The sequence below is a fragment of the Crotalus tigris genome, unplaced genomic scaffold (genome assembly GCF_016545835.1).
Source record: "Crotalus tigris isolate CLP2741 ecotype Arizona unplaced genomic scaffold, ASM1654583v1 scf7180000019001.135134, whole genome shotgun sequence".
In the NCBI taxonomy this organism is placed as follows: domain Eukaryota; kingdom Metazoa; phylum Chordata; class Lepidosauria; order Squamata; family Viperidae; genus Crotalus; species Crotalus tigris.
Genome location: NW_024097318.1, coordinates 108,983 through 135,134, shown reverse-complemented (window position 1 = coordinate 135,134; position 26,152 = coordinate 108,983). Strand labels below are relative to the sequence as shown.

The 26,152-nt window shown below is 45.6% G+C and overlaps 3 protein-coding genes across 6 annotated transcripts; 1 reads left to right on the top strand and 2 right to left on the bottom strand.

Moving 5' to 3' along the window:
• Nucleotides 1-2,336: 2,336 nt before the first annotated feature.
• LOC120314729 (serum amyloid P-component-like) lies at nt 2,337-12,922 on the bottom strand. Of its 3 annotated transcripts, XR_005558517.1 has the most exons (3): nt 12,659-12,922; nt 2,669-3,398; nt 2,337-2,557 (listed from the first exon to the last, which is right to left on the bottom strand). XR_005558517.1 is itself a non-coding variant. In XM_039358114.1 (2 exons), the coding sequence occupies exons 1-2, from the start codon at nt 12,720-12,722 to the stop codon at nt 2,827-2,829; spliced, it is 636 nt and encodes a 211-aa protein (XP_039214048.1). In that variant the 5' UTR covers nt 12,723-12,922; the 3' UTR covers nt 2,337-2,826. The 3 variants fall into 3 exon arrangements, 2 of the variants coding, with proteins under 2 accessions (XP_039214048.1, XP_039214050.1); XM_039358114.1 differs by having other exon boundaries at nt 2,337-3,398; XM_039358116.1 differs by lacking the exon at nt 12,659-12,922 and adding an exon at nt 8,592-8,658 and having other exon boundaries at nt 2,337-3,398.
• On the top strand, nt 5,500-7,744 carry LOC120314730 (serum amyloid P-component-like). Its single transcript, XM_039358117.1, has 2 exons — nt 5,500-5,722; nt 6,961-7,744. Exons 1-2 carry the CDS (start codon nt 5,665-5,667, stop codon nt 7,611-7,613), a joined length of 711 nt encoding a protein of 236 aa, XP_039214051.1. The 5' UTR covers nt 5,500-5,664; the 3' UTR covers nt 7,614-7,744.
• Nucleotides 12,923-17,806: 4,884 nt separating the features above from the next.
• On the bottom strand, nt 17,807-26,107 carry ACKR1 (atypical chemokine receptor 1 (Duffy blood group)). Of its 2 annotated transcripts, XM_039358112.1 has the most exons (3): nt 26,004-26,097; nt 22,285-22,432; nt 17,807-19,299 (listed from the first exon to the last, which is right to left on the bottom strand). In XM_039358112.1, exons 2-3 carry the CDS (start codon nt 22,423-22,425, stop codon nt 18,385-18,387), a joined length of 1,056 nt encoding a protein of 351 aa, XP_039214046.1. In that variant the 5' UTR covers nt 22,426-22,432; nt 26,004-26,097; the 3' UTR covers nt 17,807-18,384. The 2 variants fall into 2 exon arrangements, with proteins under 2 accessions (XP_039214046.1, XP_039214047.1); XM_039358113.1 differs by lacking the exon at nt 22,285-22,432 and having other exon boundaries at nt 26,004-26,107.
• Nucleotides 26,108-26,152: the final 45 nt, after the last annotated feature.

Below are 26,152 nucleotides of genomic sequence, written 5' to 3'. Positions count from 1 at the left end.
TGTTCTTCTTCTTCTTCTTCTTCTTCTTCTTCTTCTTCTTCTCCTCCTCCTCCTCCTCCTCCTCCTCCTCCTCCTCCTCCTTCTTCTTCTTCCAATTCTAATTCTTCTAATTCTCCTCCTCCTCCTCTTCTTTACTTCTTCTTCTTCTTCTTCTTCTTCTTCTTCTTCTTCTTCTTCTTCTTCTTCTTCTTCTTCTTCCTCTTCCTCTCCTCCTCCTCCTCCTCTTCTTCTAATTCCAATTCTAATTCCGATTCTTGTTCTTCTAATTCTCCTCCACCTCCTCCCTCATCCCATTTGTTCTCTACTTCTCCTTCACAGTAGTTCACTGAATTCTTTTCTACTTTCATTCTTTCCTCCCTCCCTCCTTCCCTCCCTCTGTCTTCCTCCCTCCTTCCCTCCCTCCTCCTTTACCTTAATTGCAGCACTCACAACTGTACCCCTAGTTCCATAAAATATCACTTATCAACCCAATCTGGAGGGCGCACCCATCTTTGGGATCGCAAGTTGCCTCACTGAAATTCCAGACAAAAACACAGGGCTGGGTGAAGATGAATTTATTAAAGGGCATGGACATTTTGGCTAGAAATCAGCCGTCGTTTCCAATTGCTTGCAAAAATAAAAAAAAAACGGCTTCACGGCGAACAATGGCTTTGCTTAACAACCGCAGTGTTCGCTTAATGACTATCCTGTTTGCTTTCTGAGTTTTGGTGTTTGCTTCATAACTGCTGCTGCAAAAAAAAAAATCATAAAATTGGGTCTGGTCATGCTTTATGACCCTCACGGCAATTTGTAGGATTTAATTACAGTTGTAACATGAGGACTATCTGCACCTCTTTATGCATTTGGGAGACAAACCTTATTCCTTGGATTTTTAAAGATTTTGCTATGTTTTTTCTCACCTTTGATTTTTTTTTTTTTTGAGGTTAACTTATCCAGAATTATTCTTACACAAAGCTAAAGGGATTATATTCCTTGGGCCTTCAAAAACTTATCAATAATAATAGCACGATATTATAAGCCTCTTAATCTAGCGGTGCTTTATTTTATATCTTATAATTGATTAGTATGTTATAATATTACTGCTGTTTTTAATGCTATTTCTGTGCTGGTTTTAATTGCAGGTGCACAATAAATTCATTTAATGCTTACTACCAGAAGTACGAACCATATAAAAACACAGGAGAAGACGGGGAATGAGGAAGTAAGGACCAGATTCCGACAGAAGAGAATTTTTGTAGCTCAGAGTTGAAATAAAGGGTCCTTGGTGCTCTCTGAGCTGGGTGGTTTTCTTGCAGACATTTCATGACCCAACTAAGTAACATCATCAGTGCTAGAATGGAGTGGGGTTTGTGGAGTAGAGGAGGAAGAGAACTATGGGAATCTTGGTGCTCTCTGAGCTTGGTTGTTTTTTTGCAGACGTTTCACGACCCAAATAGGTAATATCATCAGTGCTAGAAGGGAGTAGGGCTTGCTTGCTCAGTCAGTGTTGGTGGTTCTTGGTGATTTTGACTTGTTTATCTAGTACCTTGATTGTTGGTCTAGTGTTAATTTTGGTTTTAAACTTGACTGTTGGTCTAGTGTTAATCTTGGTGTTAATCTTGATTTTTGGTCTAGTGTTAATCTTGATTGTTGGTCTAGTGCAGGGGTAGGCAACCTTGGCTCTTTTGTGACTCATGGACTTCAACTCCCAGAATTCCTGAGCCAGCCATGCTGAGGGGAAAGGGAGAGGTTTCCAAGCTGAGCCATGTTGGCTCAGGAATTCTGGGAGTTGAAGTCCACAAGTCATAAAAGAGCCAAGGTTGCCTACCCCTGGTCTAGTGTTAATCTTGGTGTTAATCTTGATTTTTGGTCTAGTGTTAATCTTGACTGTTGGTCTAGTGTTAATCTTGGTGTTAATCTTGACTGTTGGTCTAGTGTTAATCTCGACTGTTGGTCTAGTGTTCATCTTGGTGTTGATTTTTGGTCTAGTGTTAATCTTGACTGTTGGTCTAGTGTTAATCTTGGTTTTAATCTTGACTGTTGGTCTAGTGTTAATCTTGATTTTAATCTTGACTGTTGGTCTAGTGTTCATCTTGGTGTTAATCTTGATTTTTGGTCTGGTGTTAATCTTGACTGTTGGTCTAGTGACCAGTGCAGACACACAAGCTAATAGTAAACAACAACTTAATCAAGGAAACACCAAGAACACTCTCACCAACACTGAGGGGGCAAACCACTAGTACATAAAAATAAAAGCAGACCCCCTCACTCCCTTCTAGACTGGTGATGCTACCTAGTTGGGTTGTGAAATGTCTGCAAGAAAACCACTAAGCTCAGAGAGCATCAAGGAGTCGTCGTTGTCGTCGTCCTCCTCTCTGCAAACCCCATTCCTTCTAGCACTGATGATGTTACCTAGTTAGCTCATGAAACATCTGCAAGAAAACCACCAAGCTTTAAAGAGCCCCAAGGACCCCACAAATGACAACATGGCTGAACCCTAAAATGTGAGGGGCAACGGACCCGAAAAAGCAGCTTCTTCAGTTTGGCCATTGGATTCAAATCTCCAGGCACCAAATTTCTGAAAATCAAATCAGAAAGTCCAGTTGTACGGTCAGGTCAGAAGTCCACAAGTCAAATTACTTTCCTTACCCCCAACCCCCCCCCAAAATAATAATTTGGAAAAATCAACCTGCCTCGAAGGTCTGAACGGATTCAACTGATCAAGTAGAAGCGAGCAGGGATCCAAGTCCTGGGTGTGATCAAATGTGATCTGAACGTCCCGGGTTTTGACCAGTGATCCTGGATGGAACTGTAGAACCGAAGATGACAGGAGGTGGAAATTTACATCTAACAGGTATATGGTGGCCAGGGAAGGTGATCCAGCACCACGTTGCCTTGAGTTTCATAGCTCAGGTTGGACCATTCGATCATGGGTGGATCGTGGACACTGTCGGTAGAATTCCACATGTACACTTGCTGGATCTCTCCCTGAAAGAAGATCTCCTCGTGGTGGGCTCGGCCAAGCTGGACCAAAGCATGCGGTCTGATGAAGTAGCCTTGACGTACCATCTTCCTGGGCAACGTTTTTCCATTGAACTGCAAGGTGAGGACCCCCGTTTCAGATGCCCAGGTGATGCAGATCTTCTGCCACTCTTGGTAGAAATCCGGGACTCGGAAGCGCTGAGGCACACCGCCTATGTAGACCGTGTACCACCAAGAACCATCCAAACCTTGAACCTTCTCGATCAGGATTTCCTTGTCTTGGTCTTTGGTGGCATAGGAGAACAGAGCTTGTTTGGCCGGCGAGTCGGAGAAAGAACAGAGGCAGACGGTGATGTTCTGGAGAAATTCTTGAGATTCATCCACCTCGAAGATCACGTAGCCTTTGTGGGAGAAGATGAAGGAATAGTCCTGCAGATCTGGGGGAACGAAAAAAAAAAAAAAAAAGAGAGAGAGAGAGAGAGAGAGAGAGAGAGAGAGAAAAGAGAGAGACAGACAGACAGACAAAGACAGAGAAAAAAAAGAGAGACACACAGAGAGAGAGACAGAGAGAGAAAGAAAAAGAGAGACAGACAGAGAGACAGAGAGAGAGAGACAGAGAAAGAGAAAAAAAAAGAGAGAGAGACAGAGAGGAGACACAGAGAGAGAGAGACAGACAGAGAGAGAGAGAAAAAGAAAAAAGAGAGAGACAGAGAGAAAGAAAAAGAGAGACAGACAGAGAGACAGAGAGAGACAGACAGAGACAGAGAAAGAGAAAAAGAGACAGAGAGAGAGAGAAAAAGAAAAAGAGAGAGAGAAAAAGAGAAAGAGAAAGAGAGAGAGAGAGAAGACAGATTAATTCGTATTGTGTCTTAGTACATTTCCATCAAGACAGAATTTCCATCGCTGAGTTTTGCCCCATTTTACGACCTTTCTTGCCACAGTGGTTAAGTCCATCGCTGCAGTTGTTAAGTGAGCTACCTGATGATTAAGTGAACCTGGCTTCCCTTATTGACTTTGTTTGTCAGAAGGTTGCAAAGGACGATCACGTGATCTCAGGAGACGGCAACCGTCATAAATACGAGTCAGTTGCCAAGTGCCTGAATTTTAACCATGTGACCGAGTGAATGCGGCATTGGTCCTAAGTGTGAGGACCAGTCATAAATCCCCTTTCTCAGTGCCATTGTAAGTTCAAATGAACTTCCAACGAATAGCTGTAAATTGAGGGGCGAGGCCTAAAAAACGGCTGTAAATTGTGGGGCGAGGCCTAAAAAAACCCAAGATGGTCGCCATGAGATGATGGCGCTTCAATTGCCATGGTGGCCATCTTGTTTTTCAATCCTACCCCAGCTCCAAAGAGCTGCCCTCGTGCGGTGTTCATTCATGGGGTTGTTGCCACGCAGCCAGCAGGTCAATAGTGGTGACCTTCTCTTTTCATTGGTCATTCGGTCCTCGGCCAGCTAAGATTGCAGCCGGCTGGATCTCTGTGTGCCAATCTCACCCCTGGCATTAGACCAAAAAAAAATCATCCAGGGCAGTTTTTTTTCCCTAGTTTATCCACCCCCTTTCTTTATGCTCTTAGTTTGTTTGATATAATAATAATAATAATAATAATAATAATAATAATAATAATAATAATAATAATAACAACAACAACAACAATAATAAAGTTGGAAGGGACCTTGGAAGTCATCTAGTCCAACCCCCTGCTCAGGTAGGAAACCCTATACCGTTTCGGACACATGGCTGTCCAGTCTCTTCTTAAAAACCAGGAACTTTACGAAATACCAGCAAACTTTACGATCCACAGAGAGAGCAGAGAATACAGAAGAACGGGGTCATTGGAAGGGATCTTAGAGGTCTTCTAGTCCAACCCCCTGCCCAGGCAGGAGACCCTATATAATTTTAGATTCCTGTCCAGTTTCTCCTTAAATCTTCCCACAATTCCTGGAGAGAAGCTGTCCCACTGGTTAATTGTCCTCACTGTTAGGAAGTTTCTCCTTAATTCCAGGTTGCTTCTCTCCTTGATTAGTTTCCATTCGTTGCTTCTTGTCCTTTGGAGAATAGCTTGACACCCCCCGTCTTCTTCATGGCAGCCCCTCAAATATTGGAAAACTGCTATCATGTCACCCCAGAGTGGGAAGAATTCCTTTAGAGTTTTTCCAAACTTTATAATGGCAAAATTAAATGGAATTAGATCAGATGGAAACGAATCTCCTGGGGGAAAAAAACTGCGGAAAAAAATAAAATAGGGTCCTTCTCGACATCCTGGCTGGTGGATTTGGGAAAAACCGTGGCTTAGAAGCAGCCGAGCCGTGACCAAAACGGCTAAGCAACTGTCCGCCCCACTCCTCTTGCAAATAATAAAAAAGAAATTTCTGCTAACTTCTGTTCTGCTAAGCAAACTTTGGGCTTTTCAGAGAGAGAGAGAGAAAGAGAGAGAGGGGGAGGGAGGGAGAGAGGGAGAGAGAGAGAGAGAGAGAGAGAGAGAGAGAGAGAGAGAGAGAGAGAGAGAGAGAGAGATAAAAATAAGGGGGAGGGCAGAAAATCTGAAAATACTTCTGGATTGGCAGGAAATTTAGACCCACCCCTTTTAAGTTCAGGATAAAAGTCTAGGAAATTGGGGGCTGAAATCTGCAAAGCAGGCTTGGTTCCAGCTGGGTTGGACCAACTGTGCTTTCTCCTTCTGGTGGTGGCTATATCAGCATGAAGATCTTCTTCTCTTTTCTTCTGCCGGGCCTGCTGGAGGCGTTCTGCCAGGAAAGTGAGTATTAGCATGAAAGTCTATGGAGACTCTTGGTCATCTGGGCCATGGTTATCCCCCAGGTGCTTTTCCAAAAGCCAACTGGACGTGTTTTTTCTCTGAAGACGAGTCGCTTCTCATCCAAGAAGCTTCTTTGGTTCTGAGTGAATAGTGGAGGATGGAAGGACTAATATTTCTCGCAGTCCTCTGGTCGTTAGTGCTCCTCCTGAGAGTCTTTGAGGCCACTTGGAGGTTTATCTGTGCCCTCAGAGTCGTCTGAGTAGTGCAAATGGGTGTGGAACGCAGTCCTTTCGGCAGTTCCAAGAAGGTTCCTTCTTCTCCTTCTTCTCCTTCACCTCCTCCTTCACCTCCTTCATCTCCTGTTCCTCCTTCACCTTCTCTTCTTCCTCCTCCTCCTTCTCATCCACCTCTTCCTTCACCTCCTCCTTCTCATCCACCTCTTCCTTCACCTCTTCCTTCTCCTTCACCTCCTCCTCCTCTTCCTCCTTCACCTTCTTCTCCTCCTCATTCACCTTCTCCTCCTCCTTCTCCTCCTCCTTCACCCCCTTCCTCTTCCTCCTTTACCTTCTTCTCCTCCTCCTTCATCTCCTCCTTCTCCACCCTCTCTTCCTCCACCTTCTCCTCCTCCTCCTCCTTCACCTTTTCCTCCTCCTTCACCTTTTCCTCCTCCTTCACCTTCTCCTCCTCCACCTTCTCCTCCTCCTTCACCTTCTCCTCCTCCACCTTCTCCTTCTCTTCCTCCTTTACCTCTTCTTCCTTCACCTCCTCCTCCTCCTCCATCTCCTGCTTAGGTTTCATTGTTGTAGTCTTTGTATTTATTATTATTCCATTCTTGAGCTGATGCCTGATACGAACTGAAGATTGCAAAAATGAAAAGTGAGCATCTGCTCTCATAGAAACACCCTCAAAGACACATCCATTCTTGGAGAACTTTTTTTTTTTTTTTGCTTTCTGTTCTGCATCAGAGAGAAGGGACGCATTTCACAAAAACGGGGTTCCTTCCCCCAGGGCATTCTGGGAAAGATCAAGGTCTACTTAAGAGAAAGGCTGAGCGGTCTTGACGTCGAGATATCAGAAAGTAAGACGATCAGAGAGATGTTTCTGATCGGAAAGCTTTATAGGACCTCAATGTTGGTTGGGTGTAGAACTGTCAACAGTCAAAGCAGAATGCATGTTTAGGACAGGTTCCCTAGAGGCAGACAGGACCATTCATGATTCCTCTGTTGGTTTCCTCCCAGACTTTGAAGGGAAAGCCTTTGTGTTCCCGTTGGCTTCCAGCTTGGCCTTCGTGAAGTTGAAGATGGACCTCCAGAAGCCTCTGACCAGCTTCACGGTGTGCGAGAGGTTCCAAACGGACTTGGTGCGCCCGTTTGTCCTCTTCTCTTACGCCACTATGGACGACGACAACGAATTCTTGCTCCACACCAATAAGCAAAACATCCTGAGCGTCTTCATGAAGCAGGGGGTCGTCAACTTTGACACCTCCAAAACAGCTGTGTCGTCCACCTGCAAGGAACACCTCTGTTTCACCTGGGACTCCGAGACTGGATTGGCAGCTTTGTGGTGGAACGGGCAACCCTTACCTCGAAAAATCATTAAAAATCTCAACGTCCAAGGCAACGCCTCCATCATTTTAGGACAGGAACAAGATTCCTTCGGTGGCCAGTTTGACGCCAACCAATGCTTTGTGGGAGAGATTGAAGATGTCTACTTTTGGGACCGGGTCCTGCGGCCGGAGGAAATTTGCCGAGTTTGGGACAATCGGGGGGTGCCCCATCCGCTCATCAACTGGCGAGAGCTGGATTACCAAATCCACGGAAACGTTCTGGTGGCACCTTCCAACATCTGTGCCTGCCGCAGGGCGAACGCTTGGACTCCCACACAGGCGTGAAAAATTAGCCCATGGTCTGAAGTTTGGTTCCCACCTGAGTGACTCGGTCAAGAGTGGGACAGCAATGGCCCCTCTTTGGGTTATGAAACGCACCAGCGTTCTCTCACGAAAAGACCCTCCCTGTACATAAAAGCTGCGGATTTGCTTATTTTGTCTTAAGAGAATGTTTCGGTTCTGTCTTGAAAGCGCAGATGTTGTGTGTGTGAGAGAGAGAAGGAGGGAAGGAAAGAAGGAAGATGGAAGGGAGGGAGGGAGGGAGGAAGGAATATAAGAGGAAGAAAGGAAGGAAGGAAGATGGGAGGGAGGGGGGAAGGGAGAAAGGAAGAAAGATGGGAGGGAGGAAGAGAAGAAGGAAGAGAGGAAGGAAGGAAGGAAGGAAGGAAGGGAAATGGGAGGGAAGGAGGGAGAGAGGGAAGAAGATGGGAGGGAGAAAGGGAGGGAGAGAGGGAGGCAGGAAAGAAGGAAGATGGGAGGAAGGAGGAGGGAAGGAAGGAAAGGAAAGAAGACAGACAGAAAAAAGAAAAAAGAAAGACAGACAGAAAAAGAAATAAAGAAAGGAAGAAAGAGAGAGACAAGAAAGAAAAAGAAAAGAAAGAAAAGAAAGAAAGAAGGAAGGAAAGGAAAGAGAAAGAAAGAAAGAAAGAAAGAAAGAAAGAAAGAAAGAGAAGGAAAGGAAGAAAGGAAGAAAGAAAAAGAAAGAAAGACATTAATCAGAAGCTACCTTTTTAGCTAATGGGAATAACAGAACATAGAATGTAGAACAATAGGCTTCTAACTTAATAGGATAACAATACACTATTATATCTCCATATGTAGGATAATAGAATTATAGGAATGTTCTGAGTTAGGCCACGGACGTTCGCCAATCACCCCTGTGGACATTCTGCCTTTACTACCCCAGTTCCCTTCCTTTGGTTCTCTTTCTGTCCTTGCCAAATCTCACAGCTCCATACATTATAAGTCGAAATAACATCTTACCACCACGTTGTGCATGCATTAGCAGGTGTGGGATTGATGTTCCTTGTGACGCTTCCAGATCAGGCTAATTATTTGCTGGTCTCTCCAACTCCTGCTGCAATTATCACCCCCCAGCAAAACTCAGCGAGTGCCAGACGCTCTCTTTTTTTTCTCCTGGCTCTGATCAGTTGGCAGGTCGGCAGCCTTTGACCTCACCACCAGGAAATCTTTCAGACTGGCGCTTAAAAGCCGCAAACACACAACTGATCAGTTGCATAAGCAGAGGCACAGAATCAAAAACACATGAAGTGTTAGTACCGCTTTGTAAAGCCTTAGGAAGGCCACCGCTGGAACGTGGCATCCAGTTTTGATCGCCACGTTAGAAAAAAAAGGATGTCGAGACTTTGGAAAAAGTGCAAAGAAGAGCAACTAGGATGCTTAAAGGCCTGGAGATTAAAACACACGAAGAACGGTTGCAGGAATTGGGTATGGCTGGTCTAGAGAAAAGAAGGATACATGGTAGACATATTCCAGTATTTGAAGGGCTGCCCCAAAGAAGAGGGAGTCAAGCTATTCTCCAAAGCACCAGAAGGCCGGACAAGAAACAATGGATGGAAACTAATCAAGGAGAGAAGCAACCTGGAACTAAGGAGAAATTTCCTGACAGTGAGGACAATTAACCAGTGGAACCGCTTGCCACCAGAAGTTGTGGGTGCTTTTAAGAAGAGACTGGACAGCCATTTCTCTGGAATGGTGTAGGGTCTCCTTGCTGGAGCAGGGGGTTGGACTAGATGATCACCAAGGTCCCTTCCAGCTCTTTTCTGATGGATTGTCAACCCTTTAGCAGTGATCCAGGGGGTAACATCAGATTATTATCCAAAGAAGCCACAGGAAAGGGGGAGAGATTCAGAGAGGAAGGGGATCATGGGTAAGGAAATTGTTGTTGCACGTGTACATCTTGCCAGGGGAGAATTAAGGAAGGACGTGTTGTGGTGTTGGAACACAAATACATATCCTTTAAGGGTGTGTATTACAGTGTCCTCATGTTCACAAGGCAGCTCTATATTCACCAGCCCCTAACTGAAATTTAACATGCTTCGTTATTGATTCAGTGGATTGGTAAAGAAGCCTGTGATTGACAAGTACATATTTTTAAAAAACTTTAATAACTATTTGAGCACAATTGCTTTCCTCTGCACTAAAATGGTGTGTTTTCGATTAGGCATCAAATGCCATTTCCGAGGGAGGGTCTGTAGGTTTTGCCAGAGCCTCAAAGGGGTTCATGGAGCCCCCCCAAAGGGCATGGACCCCCCACAATGTTGCCACTTAAGTCCTTGTGTGCAAGGGAAAGAGAAGAAGGAAGGAAAAAAAGAAAGGAAAGAAAGGAGAAAGAGGAAGGGAGGGAGGGAGGAAGGGAGGAAGGAAGGAAAGAAGGAAGGAAGGAAAGGAAAAAGAGAAAGGGAGAGAGAGGGAGGAAAGAAGGAAGAAAGGAAGAAGGAGAAAGAGAGAAAGGGAGGGAGAGGGAGAGGGAGGGAGGAAGGAAAGAAGGAAAGAAGGAAAGGAAAAAGGGGAAGGGAGAGGGAGGAAGTAAAGAAGGAAGGATGGAAAAAGGAGAAAGAGAGAAAGAGGGAGGGGAGGGAGGAAGGAAAGAAGGAAAGGAGGGAGAAGGAGGGAGGGAAAGAGAGAGCAAGAACGGAAAGAAGAAAAAGGAAAGGAAAGGAAAGGAAAGAAAGAAAGAAAGAAAGAAAGAAAGAAAAGGAGGGAAGAAGCAAGAAAGGGAGGAGAAGGAGGGAGGGAAAGAGAGAGCAAGAACGGAAAGAAGAAAAAGGAAAGGAAATGAAAGGAAAGAAAGAAAGAAAGAAAGAAAGAAAGGAAGAAAGAAAGAAAGAAAAGGAGGGAAGAAGCAAGAAAGGGAGGAGAAGGAGGGAGGGAAAGAGAGAGCAAGAATGGAAAGAAGAAAAAGGAAAGGAAAGGAAAGGAAAGAAAGAAAGAAAGAAAGAAAGAAAGAAAGAAAGAAAGGGAGGGAAAAAGGAAAGGGAGGGAAGAAGCAAGAAAGGGAGGAGAAGGAGGGAGGGAAAGAGAGCAAGAAAGTAAGAAGGAAGGAAGAAAGAAAGAAAGAAAGAGAAAGAAAGAAAGAGAAAGAAAGAGAAAGAAAAAGAACAAAAGAAACAAGGAAAGGGAGGGAAGAAGGAAGGGAGGGAGGGAGGAGAAGGAGGGAGGGAAAGAGCAAGAAAGGAAAGAAGAAAGGAAGAAAGAAGGAAGGAAGGGAGGGAGGGAGGAGAAGGAGGGAGGGAGGGAGGGAGGAAGAGAGGAAGGGAGTGGAAGAGAGGATGGGAGGGAAGGAGTGAGAAGGAGGGAAGAGGGAGGGAAGAAGGGCTGGAGTAGCAGACACAGCCCCCTATGTGACTATCCAATGTGCCGACAGGAAAAAAAAAATCAGGTATGGAGCAAACACAAGCCCCGCACGGGAACTCTCTCTGCAAAATCTTGCAAAGATCCATCTTGACTTTCCTTACTCAAGGACCAATTATTGGGGAGGGGGGCAGGGAGGGAGGGGCTCGCCCCAAACCCTGGGTCTTGCAGCCCAATTTTCCATCAATGCCGTCCATGAGAATCCACTAGCTTTGGCTCTCTGCTCTTTTTGACACATACAAGAAAGGAAGTCAGAGAAAAACAAAGGATTCTTGACAGCCCCCCCCCTTTTTTTTTAAATTGATGTCAGGACGTTTGCTGCTGCCTCCTGTTCCGAGTGTGGAAAAATGAAATATTTCCTTATCAGCATCTGCCCAAACCAGCTGACTCTCCCCCTGCTTCCTTTATGGCGGCCGACTAATTAAATAATTTGTATCGCATAAATCATTTCCTTGGCCATTAACCTCCCGTTAAAATGAAATGTCATTTTCACCCCGTGTTTGCAATGTCCCACTGCCTTTCCGCTACCTACCGCCATTAGCCACCCCCAAATTCCACCCGTATATAATGCCCCCCGTTGAAGGGGTTTCTTAAACAAACATGACAGCGTTCATAATTCTAGCAATATGTGCTTTTTATTAGCTACGTCTAGGTCAAGTTGCATCGACGGCCTATTTTCCTTCCCAAACACCCCCCTTGTGAAGGGACTTGAGTTTCTGTTGAATTGAGAAGAAAAGAAAGAAGAAGAAGAAAGAGAGAATGGGAGGAAGGGAGGAAGGACTAAGGAAGGGAAGGGAAGGAAAGGAAGAATGAGAAGGAGGAAGGAAGGACTAAGAGAGAGAGGGAAGGGAAGAAAGGAAGAATGGGAGGGAGGAAGGAAGGACTGAGAGAGAGAGGGAAGGGAAGGGAAAGGTAGAATGGGAAGGAGGAAGTAAGAAGAGACAGAAGGAAGGGAAGAAAAAGAAAGGAAGAATGGGAGGGAGGGAGGAAGAAGAGACAGGGAAGGGAAGAAAAAGAAAGGAAAAGAAAGATAGGAAGGGAGGGAGGGAGGACTAACAGAGAGGGAAGGGAAGGAAAGGAAGAATGAGAAGGAGGAAGGAAGGACTAAGAGAGAGAGGGAAGGGAAGGAAAGGAAAGAAAGAAAAGGAAGAATGGGAGGGAGGGAGGAAGGACTGAGAGAGAGAGGGAAGGAAAGGGAAAGGTAGAATGGGAAGGAGGAAGTAAGAAGAGACAGAGGGAAGGGAAGAAAAAGAAAGGAAAGGAAAAGAAAGGAAGAATGGGAGGGAGGGAGGAAGAAGAGAGGGAAGGTAAGAAAAAGAAAAGAAAGATAGGAAGGGAGGGAGGGAGGACTAACAGAGAGGGAAGGAAAGGGAAGGGAAGGGAAAATGGGACGGAGGGAGGAAGAACTAAGAGAAAAAGGAAAGGGAAGCGAAAGGATGGAAGTAAATGGATGAAGAAAGGAGGGAAAGGAAAGGAAAACACAAAGCAAAGGCAAAGGCAAAGTAAACTAAAGAGTAAAGTAAAAAAAAAAAGTAAACAGTGCTGAGTAAAACGTAAAATAGCAAGACCAGTAGCCCAATCTTCTGGGCCAGGATTTTTTGCACCTTAAGTCGGTTTGAAACCTGGCCTGGAGACTGGGCTGCTCATCCACCTCGGATGACTCCACAAATACTCACTTTCCTGGAGAGACGTTTTGGAGAGACTGGCCAAGAGGAGCATGCAGACCCACCACGGGGCCATCTTCTCCTTGCCCCGGGAGAAGAAACCAGGCAAGGGGCTGGAGACGGAATTTGGTCCGTGGGAAGCTGAGCTCAGCGGTGGCTGCAAGCTGGCTTTGCAACCAGCAAATATATAGCCTCCCGGGGCCGTGTCTAAATTTATCCTGCAGCGTGATTGGGGTGGAATCCAATTCCTGTCCCACAAATATTTTGGGGTGGACTTCATCTAGCGGGGGCAAAAGAGGTCTTTTTAAACTCAATGTCTGTGGAGATTCTCAGTCATCCAGGGCATGGCTGTCCCCAAACTGCTTTTTCAAAATCAATCTGGACTTTCTTTGTTAATAATAATAATAATAATAATAATAATAATAATAATAATAATAATAATATGACAATATCTGTAATACCATCAAACATCCACATCTGCCTATCCCAGGTCCTGGGTAAGGACTCAATAGGTAGACAAAATGCCAAATCCAGTCTGAACATCTGGCTGACTGTGTGATGATCCATATTAATAATAATAATGGTAAAGTTGGAAGGGACCTTGGAGGTCATCTAGTCCAACCTCCATCTCTTGTTCCTGCCCTCTGGTGGCCCTTTAGATCTTTGCAGCCCAGATCTGGAAATCTTCTCCAGGACCATGGATGCTGGTTTGGGCCAGGCTGATGTGTCTTTAAATTGCCTTTGATGGACTTGTTTTCTTCCCAAGGAACAAAATCAGCGCTTTGTGTGTTGGCTCTGGCAAAGCGTTAAGAGTCAGGCGCTTCACAGCTGAAGCCGCCTGTCAGGTGCTCCAGTAGAAATGTCTTTTTTTCATGAAATTTGATAAATCAACAACATGTTGTTCCCGAAAGTCAGCTCTTTGGATTCTGCCTTGGGCAGAATGAATGTCGATCCTGTTTTTTGATGGTCAAGGGGTAAAATACATCTCAGCTGGGTTGAACAGGGTGGTTTTGTTCTCCAAACACGTCAAACTGTCAATCTGGAATAATACAAACACCATTTGTGTCCATGCAATGTGCTCTGCATAAACGGATAAACTATATTTAATTTCTTAAGATGGTGGCTTCTTTCAAGGCTTGTCATGGAGATCAGCCTTAGCTTGCAAGGTTTGACAAGTTTTCCTTCCTTCCTTCCTTCCTTCCTTCCTTCCTTCCTTCCTTCCTTCCTTCCTTCCTTCCTTCCTTCCTTCTTTCCTTCCTTCCTTCCTCCCTCCCTCTTCATACTCCTTTCCTTTCCTCTCCTTCTCCTCCGCCCATTCTCCTTCCTCTTCTCCTCTCCTCCTCTCCTCTCCTCTCCTCCCCTCCCCTCCCCTCCCCTCCCCTCCTCCTTTCCTTGACATTTTAAAGTAAGAAATGAGAAGGCAACAGCCTATGTCTACCCCCAAACGACGGGTGATTCACTTTCCTTGCCTCTCTCGACAAGCCGAGATCTATGCCATGTCCCCCGACCCAGCCAGGGGACAATTACAGACCACAGATGAGCTTGTCACTTCTTCTCCCACTGTGAAGCCATCTTGGATGACAGGGGACTGCCAAGCGTGGGCAGCCCTGGGGCCGAAGGCAGGAGACGAAGCACTGCCTCTCCTAATAACTTGTCAACTGCCCTGTCAGCGGTGAAAGAGCAAATCGTGGTGAGATGTTCCTTTATTAAAATAATAATAATAATAATTTTTTAAAAAAGGAGAGCGATCAGATCAGGAGACAAAGAACATCTGTGTGGTCAACAGAAGGCTGAACTTGTGATAGAGTCGCCTCTAGAAGAGATGGGCCATACACAAATCTAGTAAAGAAGTAAGCGTATGAATAAATAAATAAAGATGATTTATGGAATACAGGGTAACAGAGGACTTTGGATGCTGGTGTTTTCAGGCACGATCCCAATCCAATCAGAACAGAGCTGGAAGGAACCTTGGAGGTCATCTAGCCCAACCCCCTGCTCCAGCAGGAGACCCTACACCATTCCAGAGAAATGGCCGTCCAGTCTCTTCTTAAAAGCCTCCAGGGATGGAGCATCCACAACCTCTGCCTCTATTACAATATAGCCTTTCTCAATAAACATTATTTTAGCCTTCCTGGCGGAGTTGATTTCCTGATCTTTCCTGCCTCGTGGCAGTGACAACCCTCTTTTTTTTTTTTTAGCAACCTGGATTTCTGTCCGCCTCTTCGCCTGGCTGCCTTGCTAATTTGTCGTGTTTCTGTGGCCTGCTTTTAATGCAGTTTGACAATAATCACTTAGAGATGCACAAGCTTTGATGGAGGTCATTAGAGTCGAAGGCAAGGCAGTCCAATCAGCTTGTCAATGTGATGTTTTCTCCCAAGCAGATTTGGGAGCTCCAATTTGGCTGAATTTTCTGTTCGCCTGAACAGAAAAAAAGCCAGCCAGAGTCCTCTGGACACGTCGAACATAGATGCTTAGGACTGGAAGAGACCCTAGAGATCTTCCAGTCCAACCCCTGCTCAAGCAGGAGAATGTCTAATAAGAATAGAATAGAATAGAATAGAATAGAATAGAATAGAATAGAATAGAATAGAATAGAATAGAATGTAGAAAGAATGGAATGGAATGGAATGGAATGGAATGGAATAGAATAGAATAGAATAGAATAGAATAGAATAGAATAGAATAGAATAGAATAGAATAGAAGCTGGAAGGGACCTTGGAGGTCTTCTAGTCCAACCCCCTGCTCAAGCAGGAGAATGTCTAATAAGAATAGAATAGAATAGAATAGAATAGAATAGAATAGAATAGAATAGAAGCTGGAAGGGACCTTGGAGATCTTCTAGTCCAGCCCCCTGCTCAACCAGGAGAACCTATACCGTCTCAGATAGGTGAATGTCTAATAGAATAGAATAGAATTAGAATAGAATAGAATAGAATAGAGTAGAGTAGAGTAGAGTAGAGTAGAATAGAATAGAATAGAATAGAATAGAGTAGCGTAGAGTAGAGTAGCGTAGAATAAGGAGAGTAGGTAGAGTAGAGTAGAGTAGAGTAGAATAGAATAGAATAGAATAGAGTAGAGTAGAGTAGAGTAGAGTAGAATAGAATAGAATAGAATAGAATAGAATAGAGTAGCGTAGAGTAGAGTAGCGTAGAATAAGGAGAGTAGGTAGAGTAGAATAGAGTAGAGTAGAATAGAATAGAATAGAATAGAATAGAGTAGCGTAGAGTAGAGTAGAGTAGAGTAGAATAGAATAGAATAGAATAGAGTAGAGTAGAGTAGAGTAGAGTAGAGTAGAATAGAATAGAATAGAATAGAAGCTGGAAGGGACACTGGGGGTCTTCTAGTCCAGCCCCCTGCTCAGGCAGGAGAATCTACACCATCTCAGACAGGCGAATATCCAATCTCCTCTTAAAAATCTCCAGGGATGGAGCGCCCACGAGTTCTGGGGCTAAGTTGTTCCACCGTTCAGCTCGTCTTTGCCTTCCTCATTAGCTACAATCTTCGCTTCCCGAGGCTGCATTGCAATGAAATTTCGTAAGCCGTTGTCGTCGGCAATTCATAATCCGGAGAGGATTCATCCATGAGGCAAGGGCGATTGTTATCTTACAAGCTGCAATGCCGGGGGGGGGGGCTTTCCTCCCCTCCCTGGGGTGCCAGGCTCCCTCTGCGAGCATTTCCTATCCCTACCCTACGCTGCCAAGCCAAGGGTACTCATTACGAATTCTCTCGCTCAAATAATTAAGATTCCCAGGGGAGAAATTGCTGGGAAGCTGGAGTTTCCACCCCCCCCCCCCGGCTTCCAAATTAGAGAAGAAAGTTAACAACACCGGAGAACGCGGGAAAATGGTGCAGCTAACATCAAACATCCAAGGACTTTTTATTTAGAGCAGGGAGTGGGACTGTCACACTAGTCTGGAAAAAGGCAGAAACGAGACTAGACAGGTAGTCCTCGGCTTATAGTTAGTTCATTTAGTGACCATTTGAAGTTACAACGGTACTGAATAAGTGACTTTTGACCATTTTTTTTTTTCACACTCACCACAACTGCAGGATCCCCGTGGCCATGTGATTTACCTTCAGAGGCTCGGCAGCCTCCTACCTATCTATCTTGAAAATCTCCAGTGACAGAGCACCCACTACCTCTGGAGGCAGGCACTTCCACTGGTCAATTGTTCTCAACGTTAGGAAATTTCTCCTTAATTCCAGGTTGCTTCTCTCCTGGGTTAGTTTCCACCCATGATTTCTCGTCTTGCCTTCTAGTGCTTTGGAAAATAGTTTGATCCCCTCAAACGTTAGAACAGTGCTAAACACTAAATGAGAAGGACTCCTTTGCTATTTTTTTTTCCAAACCATGGATTGTGTTGATTTTCCTACAATTGTCTTGGAGGGAAGCCGTAATCAACTCTGGATCGACCCTTCCCAGAAACAGTCGGGGGCTGGCGGTGTCTATGAACCCCTTGATTAACAAAGACTTCCAGATGCTTTTCGCTCTGCCCAAAACCGGCATGTTTATTTTGGCACCTTGTCCTCCATTGCTTCCCAAAAGTCTGATTTAATCGCTCGGTACTTTGGCAGCGATCAGTCGCTTAAAGCAAGAGCTTTCTTGGAATAATTTTTTTTTTTCCTGGTGGAACAGCACAGTTTCCTTTCTTGGAAGGATCCAAGGCTGGAAGTTTAGAAGATCAGGAGAAAAGAGAGGGGTTTTCCTAATTAGGGATGTCCTTCTCGCTAACTCAAAGATATTAAGGTGCTTTCCACAAGGAAGGTGTGTAATTGTGAGTCTTTTCTGTATCTCCCTGGCTGAGCGAAGAATCTAAAGATGGTCATAAAGGTGGGGGCAGAAAATTCAGGATTGAGTTTGGTGTAGTTGTTAAATGAGTCATTTTTTTTAAAAAAAATGTATTCATTATTATCTCTAGGAAGTCCTATGCTCTCCGGAATTGAACAGTCATGTTAATAGAATAGAATAGAAATTAGAATAGAATAGAATAGAATAGAATAGAATAGAATAGAATAGAATAGAATTACAGAATAGAAACATGGAATAGAAATACGGAATAGAATTACAGAATGGAATGGAATGAAATAAAATGGAATGGAGTGGAATGGAATGGAATAGAATAGAATAGACTTGATTCAGCCAAAAGCATATGAGAAGGTACATTTTAAAAATATTTTATTTGCGATGCTAAAAAACACCCTGGTGGAAGACAGAAGGTGGTCTGTTGCATAGCGGAAGCTCAGATGTCAGTGCATCAGAGGCGGCCTCGGTGGCTTCATCCCAAGAGGCAAAGGAGACTGCTGGACAGATTGCTCAGGATCCAGATAGTCCTCAACTTACATCTATTCATTTAGTGATGGTCTGAAGTTACGACGGCGCTGGAAAAAGTGACTTGCCTTTATGATCATTGGGCAGCATCCCCACGGTCGCCTGAAACAAAGTTCAGATGCCTGGCAAACCAGGATATATTTACGACGGCTGCAGCATCCCGGGGTCAAGTGATCACACGACTTTCCCCAGCTGACATCGGACAAGCAAAGTCAGTGGGGACACGCTTAATGACCGTGTGAGTCACTTAACAACAGTCGTGGTTCGTTTAACCCCCTTAGCAAAAAGGTTGCAACATTGGGCACGTCTCATTTCAACAAACCGCCTTGCTTAGCGGGAGAAATTCTGGTCTTCGTTGCCGTAAGCCGAGGGCTACCTGTAGGGACTTTGAGGGGTGGTCTTCCCCGTTTAGGCCGTCTTTCGACGACAAAAGCCCACCCCCAGAATTAAGACGGGGCACAGGTAACAGTGGAGCATTCCCCATCCTTCCGACAGGCCCAGAAAGAGATTGAGATGTTCCAGAAATCTGCAACTTTGGGAAAACGAAGTTTCCTCCTGAAGCATGTCCAGGAACACGGCCACGCCGTAGGGACCCCAGAAAAGATAAAAAAACCAGCTGATGTTCAAACGGGGGTGCCCCCTCTCTCCACACCCCTTGAGACCCACGGTGGCGGAGACCACGATGAGCGGGAGAAGGAGCAGAAGCACCAAGCAGAAGGTCGCATGGACCAGGGACCAGGCGTGAAGCGTGGCGAGACGGTTTGGTATGCAGAGTCCATTGGCGCTGCTCACCAGCGCAGCTGGAACGGCGCAGAGGAAGCCCATGGTCCACAGCAGGGTGGCCAGAAGCGGCCTGGGGAGACCCCGGGGGCTCGGGCAGGCAGTGCCCGCTGCCAGCAAGGCCTGAGCAAAGAGGCTGCCAAATTGGATTCCGTGCATCGCTTGGCAGAGGCGGTCTTCAAAGGCCCAGTTCCAGCCGATGCCCAGGGCGAAAAACGGCAAGGTGGAAGCGAAAAGCAGCCCCGCGATGGCGTGCAGAGCAAGGTCCGCCTTGCCTGGCTGGCGCTGGTCCCAGAACCGAGGGCATTTGGCCAAGGCAACGCCAAGGATCACGTTGCTCACAATTCCCAGGGTGCAGCTGATCCCTAGGAAAACTGGAATCCCGCGGACGAAGGTGGAACAAAAGGTGAACTGGCACGGCTCGGCGAAGTTTTGGTACCAGTCGTAGTCCTCCGTTTGGTTCAGGGTGAAGTTGTCAATCAGCTGCCAGTAGTCCAGGTGGGCTGAGTAGTCAAAGAGGGTGGTGTTGCCTTCCTCCTGCCGCTGGGAGAGAGAAGGTGGAGAGGTGAAGGGGCGGAAGGGAATAAACGAGAAATGGGAAAGAAAAGAGGAAGGAGACAGGAGAAAGAAGGGGAAAACCAGGGTGACTGGTGGCTGAAGCTTCCCCGACAGACTTGGTAGTCATAGCCAGGACCGAAAATCACGTGAAGGAGCTAAATGGCATCGGGTGTTGGCAGTCCTGCTGGCCCCAGTTGGGTCTGGATTTGTGGCTTGGAAGGAGGCAGAAGGGGGTTGCCTGGTTGTCAAAGTTAAACAAAGATTCAGCTGTGAGTCTAATTGGGGTTTAGGTAGAGAAGCAGCTGGGGCCCTGCCTTTTGCCTCAGGCATCACAAATGCAGGTCTGTTGGTTCCTGGTCTTTGAACAAGGGGATTGTTTAAGCTGGTATTAGAAGGAGAAAGAAGAAATAAGGAAGGAGGAGAAAGAGGAGAAAGAGAAGGAGAAGAAGAAGGAGGAGGAGGAGGAGGAGATATAGAGGAGAAAGAGAATAAGGAGAGATGAGGAGGAGGAGGAGGGGAAGAAGAAGAAAGAAGAAAGAAAGAAGAAGAAGATAAAGAGAATAAGGAGAGGAGGAGAAGGAGGTGGTAGTGGAGGAGAAGGAGGAGAAGAAGAAGAGGAAAAAGAAGGAGAAGGAGAAGGAGAAGGAGGAGGAGGAGGAGGAGGAGGAGGAGGAGAAGAAGAAGAAGAAGAAGAAGAAGAAGAAGGAGGAGGAGGAGGAGGAGGAGGAGGAGAAGGAGAAGAAGAAGAAGAAGAAGAAGAAGAAGAAGAAGAAGAAGAAGAAGAAGAAGAAGAAGAAGAAGAAGAAGAAGAAAAGAATAAGGAGAGGAGGAAGAGGAGGAGGTGGAAGAGGAGGAGGAGAAGAAGAAGATATAGAGGAGAAGGAGAATAAGGAGAGATGAGGAGGAGGAGGAGGAGGTGGAGGAGGGGAAGAAGAAAGAAAGAAAGAAAGGAGGAGAGATAATGATACAGCCGAGAACATAGGAAGGGCAACACGTGGAAGATGTCATCTCTCTTTGTGCAAAATCTGGTGTGGGAAAAAATATGGGGCCTAGGGGAGTTTTTGCACATCCCAAGGTGGAAAAGCTGCAGGAGGATTGGTGGGTGTTTGTGTTTCAGATCTCAGAGAGCGGAGGATCTCCTTGGCTTAGGAAGAAGGGAGAAAGAAGGGCAGACCGGCTTGGCATGCGAATTTGTTTCCCTTTGATAACTTTATGCCTCCCTTGCTAGGCTGCTTCTCGGAATTAATGGAAATTTATCTCTCACCTTAGCCTTTCCTTAAGCCCGTTTATTATCGGGGAGTTATGTGGATGGCTCGCCAAACAGCCTGGGGGGGGGGGAAACTCACTTTTGGGAGGCTGAGAGAGAGAGACCTGCCCCAAAAGGGAAGCTGAGAGTGAAATGTTGGAAGGAGGAGGAGAAGGAATAGGAAAAGAAGGAATAGGAGAAGAAGGAGGAGAAGAAGGGAAGGAGAAGGAATAGGAGAAGGAGAAGGAGGAGATGGAGAAGGAGAAAGGAGAGGGAGAAGGAATAGGAATAGGAGAAGGAGAAGAAGGGCAGGAGAAGGAATAGGAGAAGGAGAAGGAGGAGATGGAGAAGGAGAAGGAGAAAGAGAAGAGGGAGAAGGAGAAGGAATAGGAATAAGGAGAAGGAGAAGAAGGGCAGGAGGAGAAGGAGAAAGAGATGATGGAGGACATGGAAGAGGAAGAAGGAGAAAGAGATGATGATGGAGGACATGGAAGAGGAAGAGAAGGAGAAGGAGAAGTAGGAGGAAGAGAAGGAGAAGGAGGAGAAGGAGAAAGATGATGATGGAGGACATGGAAGAGGAAGAGAAAGAAGGAGAAAGAGATGGTGATGATGATGGAGATGGAAGAGGAAGAAGGAGAAGGGAGAGGAAGAGGAGGAAAGATGGTGATGATGATGGAGATAGAAGAGGAGGAGGAGGAGCAGAAGGAGAAGGACAAAGAGGAAGAGGAAGATAGGTAGGAGAAGACTTTTAAGGTTGCAATCAGACAAAGGACCTCCAGTGCCATTCACACAACAGGGTTGAGCTCAGGGATTAGCCGAAAGACCAGACCACGGAAGGCTGAAGAAACTTTGGGGAGGGGGGTCTTGTATTCCTCCTCCGATGAAAAACACATCACGAGGGCCAGACTCCTCCTCAACCCCCCCCCCCCCCTAGGGAAAGCACCCCAGTCCCTTTGCAAAAATTGTTCAGTGTTTCATTGGGAAATATTTGTCGGACATTCAAAATCTTTGGATTCTGTCTGTCGGGCCAGTCCTCAAAATCCTGTAAGCAGACTACACAGCCAGTCCTTGATTTATAAACATTCATTTAGTGACCGTTTGAAGCTGCAGTGGCATCAGAAAAAAGTGCTTCTTTTGGTGCTCGGCCACTGACTCCTATTTATGACGGTTGCCGTGTCCCGGGGTCACGTGAACCCCTTTTTGTGACCTACTGATAAGCAGAGTCAATGGGGGAGCCATTCATATTTGAAAGGGAGATACTAATACTAATAATAAGAATAAAGTTGGCAGGGACCTTGGAGGTCATCTAGTCCAACCCCCTGCTCAAGCAGGAAACCCTACACCATTTCGGACAAATGGCTGTCCAGTTTCTTCTTAAAAACGTCCAGTGTTGGAGCATTCACCGCTTCTGGAGGCAGGTTGTTCCACTGGTTAATTGTTCTCACTGTCAGGAAGTTTCTCCTTAGTTCTAGGTTGCTTCTCTCCTTGATAACCTTTATTGTCATTTGTTTTACTGTGGGCACAACGGCCCGCATCAAAAATGAAATTTTGTTGCCTGCTCTCAAATAAAACACACAATTTCGTTGCCCGCTCTCAAATAAAACACACACATAAACCTACTATATACAGCATATGTATAGACCCACACCCCTACATATGGCGTAACAAATAAATATTAAGCACTGTCCATCTCTCTTCTTTTCCCTCTAAATATATGGCACAACCTGGTCTGGTTTGGTTTTGAGTACAACTTTGTCTGTTCCGAGGGAAAGGAGGTCGAGATGGACATCCAGGTTGGAGATGAGCCATTCCCAAAAGATTAAAACCGAAGTTTGTCTTTTTTTCATTAGGGCTGATGTTTCCATTTGCCAGCTGGAAAAAAAAAAAAACACGGTGCCAGTTTGTGTGTGTTGTGTTGTGTGTGTGTGTTGTGTTGTGTGTGCGTGAGAGATCTCTTCTCAGAGTGAAAGCTTGCTTAAAGCGTGAGACTGGTGAATTTTTATACATTTAATAACTCTTCCCTGTGGCTATCGCTTCATCCTGCGTGGAAGAAGATGAGGCCATTTTTCATTCTCTCCCTTTAGGTGAGGATAAGATCAAGGGCTTGAATTAGAAAAAGGCGCCGCACAGAGGGCAGCCTATTTATCCCCCATCGTGGTTTAATGAAGCAGAGATCCCTGGTTCTTCTAAAAACTCTTCCTTCCTTCCTTCCTTCCTTCCTTCCTTCCCTCCCTCCCTCCCTCTCATCTTCCTTCCTTCCCTCCCTCCCTCTCTCCCTCCCTTTCCTTCCTTCCTCCTTCCTTCCTTCCTCCCTCCCTCCTTCCCTTCCTTCCCTCCTTCCCTCCCTTCCTCCCTCCTTCCTTCTGTCCCTCCTTCCCTCTCTCCCTCCCATCTTCCTTCCCTCCCTCCCATCGTCTTTCCTTTTCTCCCTCCCTCCCATCTTCCTTTCTCCCTCCCTCCCTCCCTTTCCTTCCTTCCTTCCTCCTTCCTTCCTTCCTTCCCTCCCTCCCTACCATCGTCTTTCCTTTTCTCCCTCCCTCCCATCTTCCTCCCTCCCTCCCTCTCCTTCCTTCCTTCCTTCCTTCCTTCCTTCCTTCCTTCCTTCCTTCTTCCTTCCTTCCCTCCCTCCCTTCCTCATCTTCCCTCCTTCCTTCCTTCCCCTCCTTCCCTCTCTCCCTCCCATCTTCCTTCCTTCCTGTCTCCCTCCCTCCTCTCTCCCTCCCTTCTTCCCTCTCTTCTTCCCTCCCTCCCTCCCATTTGACTCCTTCACAAATATATTTCTACCCCATCTTTTAATTTAAAAAGAGCTCAAGCTGCTTTCCCAAGCAGGAACATCATTAAAATACCATAAAATTGCTAGATTGCAAACCTAATAAAAAACAGTAAAATATAGAACGCAGCAGAACATAATGAACAGCTTTACAGTAACATTCCAGAAGCGGCACAGAACATCATGAAGATAAGTCGTTCTGGACCAGAGTGGAGCCCCCCTTAGCTTAGTACAATCTCACTTGCACGCCAATCTGCCTGGAGGCCAAACCAAGCAGCGGCTCCTCTTGATGTTTCTTCTCCCAGTAAATGACGCGCTAAGGTAAACTACCCCTGAACATGGACGCTCTAGCAGGATAACGTATCCAAAACATATGGCTAGACCCGTATTTTGTGCCTTTCCACCTGGCCAATGGTTACACTGCTGGGAATTTGCCTCTTGCCTGTGATCGGTGTGGGTAACCAGGCTGTTGCACTCTTATTTTTGCACGCGAATTTGCACACGCTGAAACCGCTTCTCCTAATCTTTTTTTTGCAAAATCCGAGCCCGTCCTTGCGGAGTACCAGGGCTTCAGCCAAACCGAAATAAAAATTGCTCCTCTCTTGTGCCCCCCAGGCGGGTTCCCCTCGCACGTGCATTTGTGCAAATTGAGGAACTGTTTGCAGATAGTCCTCAACTTATGACGGATTTGCTTAGTGACTGTTTGAAGTTCCAACAGTCCTATCTGGGGGGGGGGTTTCTTACAACCTGGATCGGTCTCTTTAGCCTCCGAGCCGCTTTTTACAGACGTTTGCAGCATCCCGCAGTCACGTGACCCTGTTTTACGACGGTTTTTTGCTGAAAGTCAAGATTGACTTTTGAATTTCAGCAAAACTCAGCCCATTGATTTGCTTAACGACCAGAGTGTTCGCTTAACGAACAAGGATTTGGTGAACGACAGCTGCAAAAAAAGGGCATGAAATCAGGTTGGTCATATCTGGCTTGCTTTATGACCGTAATGGGGAGGCTCTATTGTGGTCGTAAGGCGAGGATTGCTTGCACAAAAGCCAAGGGATTTGGCTTTCTTTAATAATATCATATCATTTTGTTTATTGATATCTCAGACTTTTATTAGATCGATTGTCTAGCTTCTGTTTGCCGTTTTTGTGTTACCGTATATCAATACCGTTATTTCTGGGAAATTTGGGGAGAAGAAAGCTTTTCTTTCTTTCAGCTCATAACATATAAAATTTCCATTTAAATACCGATTTGGAAGATCTATATATTCTGAAGCCTGCTACAATTAGGGGCACGTATACCTGTCTTGTATCAAGTTGCATAATTCTTTCATTTTTACTCTCTGCGCGGGAAGGTCACAGGCTCCAGCGAACAAATTTTGCCTTCTTTTCATGATTATTTGGTAAGCCCCAGAAAGTTTAATGTCAGATTTGAAAGAAGAGTTCCAAACGTAAATTAATTTACTGGATGGTTTGAGGCTAACTGTGGAATTTGACTTTTGAAAAGGTTCAGAATCCATTTTTCTTTTTTTGTCTAAGCAAAAAAAAACCAAAAACCCAAACCCCACGTATCTTTGCTTCTCTGAAACTCGTCGTAAAAGTTGTAAGCGACCTGGAATTAAAGAGAAACTTCCTGACAGTGAGGACAATTAACCAGTGGAACAGCTTGCCACCAGAAATCGTGGGCGCTCCATCACTGGAAATTATTAAGAAGAGGCTGGACAGTCACTTGTCTGAGAGAGAGAGAAAAACACATAGAGAGAAAAACAAAGAGACAAAGAAACAGAGAGACACACACACAGAGAAAGAGACAGAAAGAGAGAAAAACAGAGAAACACACACACACAGAGGCAGAATGAGAAAAAAACAGACAGAAACACACAGAGAGAGACAGAGAAAAAAAACAGACAGAAAGACAGAGAACGAGAGAAAAACAGAGAGAGAAACAGAGACAGACAAAAAGGAGAGAAAAACAGAGAGAGACAGAAAAAGAAACAGAGAGACAGACAGAATGAGAGAAAATCAGAGAGAGAGAAACAGAGAGAGAGAGACAGAATGAGAGAAAAAACAGAAACAGAGAGACAGAGAGAGAGAAAAGGGAGAGGGGGAGAGGGGAAGGGAGGGAGAGAGAGAGAAAGGGAGAAAGAAAGAAAGAGAGAGAGAGAGAGAGAGAAAGAAAGAAAGAAAGAAAGAAAGAAAGAAAGAAAGAAAGAAAGAAAGAATGTAACTAGCTAAAAGCATCAATGGACTTTCCATGGCCAAGGCAGGAATTGAACCCAGGACTCCAGACTCCTAATCCAGCTCTTTCACCACTATCAGTAGTCCTCAATTTACGACTACAGTTGGGACCAGAACTTCTGTTGCTAAGCTCTCACCCACAACTTTTTGCTGTGGTTGCTAAGTGAATCACTGCAGTCCTTAAGTGAATCACATGGTCGTTAAGAGAATCCAGCTCCCCCTATTGACTTTTCCGGCTGGAAGGCCCTGGAAAGGGGGCAAATGGGGATCAAGGGATGCTGCAACCCTTGTAAATACATACCGGTTGTCAGGCACATAAATTGTGGGGACGCTGCGCCAGTCATAAGCTTCATCATTGTTACATGATAGTAGTACCCTCACCCTTCTTCCTCCCAGGCCCCCCACCACACACGACCTCAAAAGCCTTGGAAAGACTCACTCCGTGAACGCAGTTACCCATGATGTCTACACCGAGCCTGGTGGTAGCTTCTACCGACGTTTGGGATCTGGTAGCTCCAACAGTCTTCAGAAGTGGCAAATGGTCTTGATAGATAAGATGGGAGGGGGGAAAAATGGGGGAGGACGATA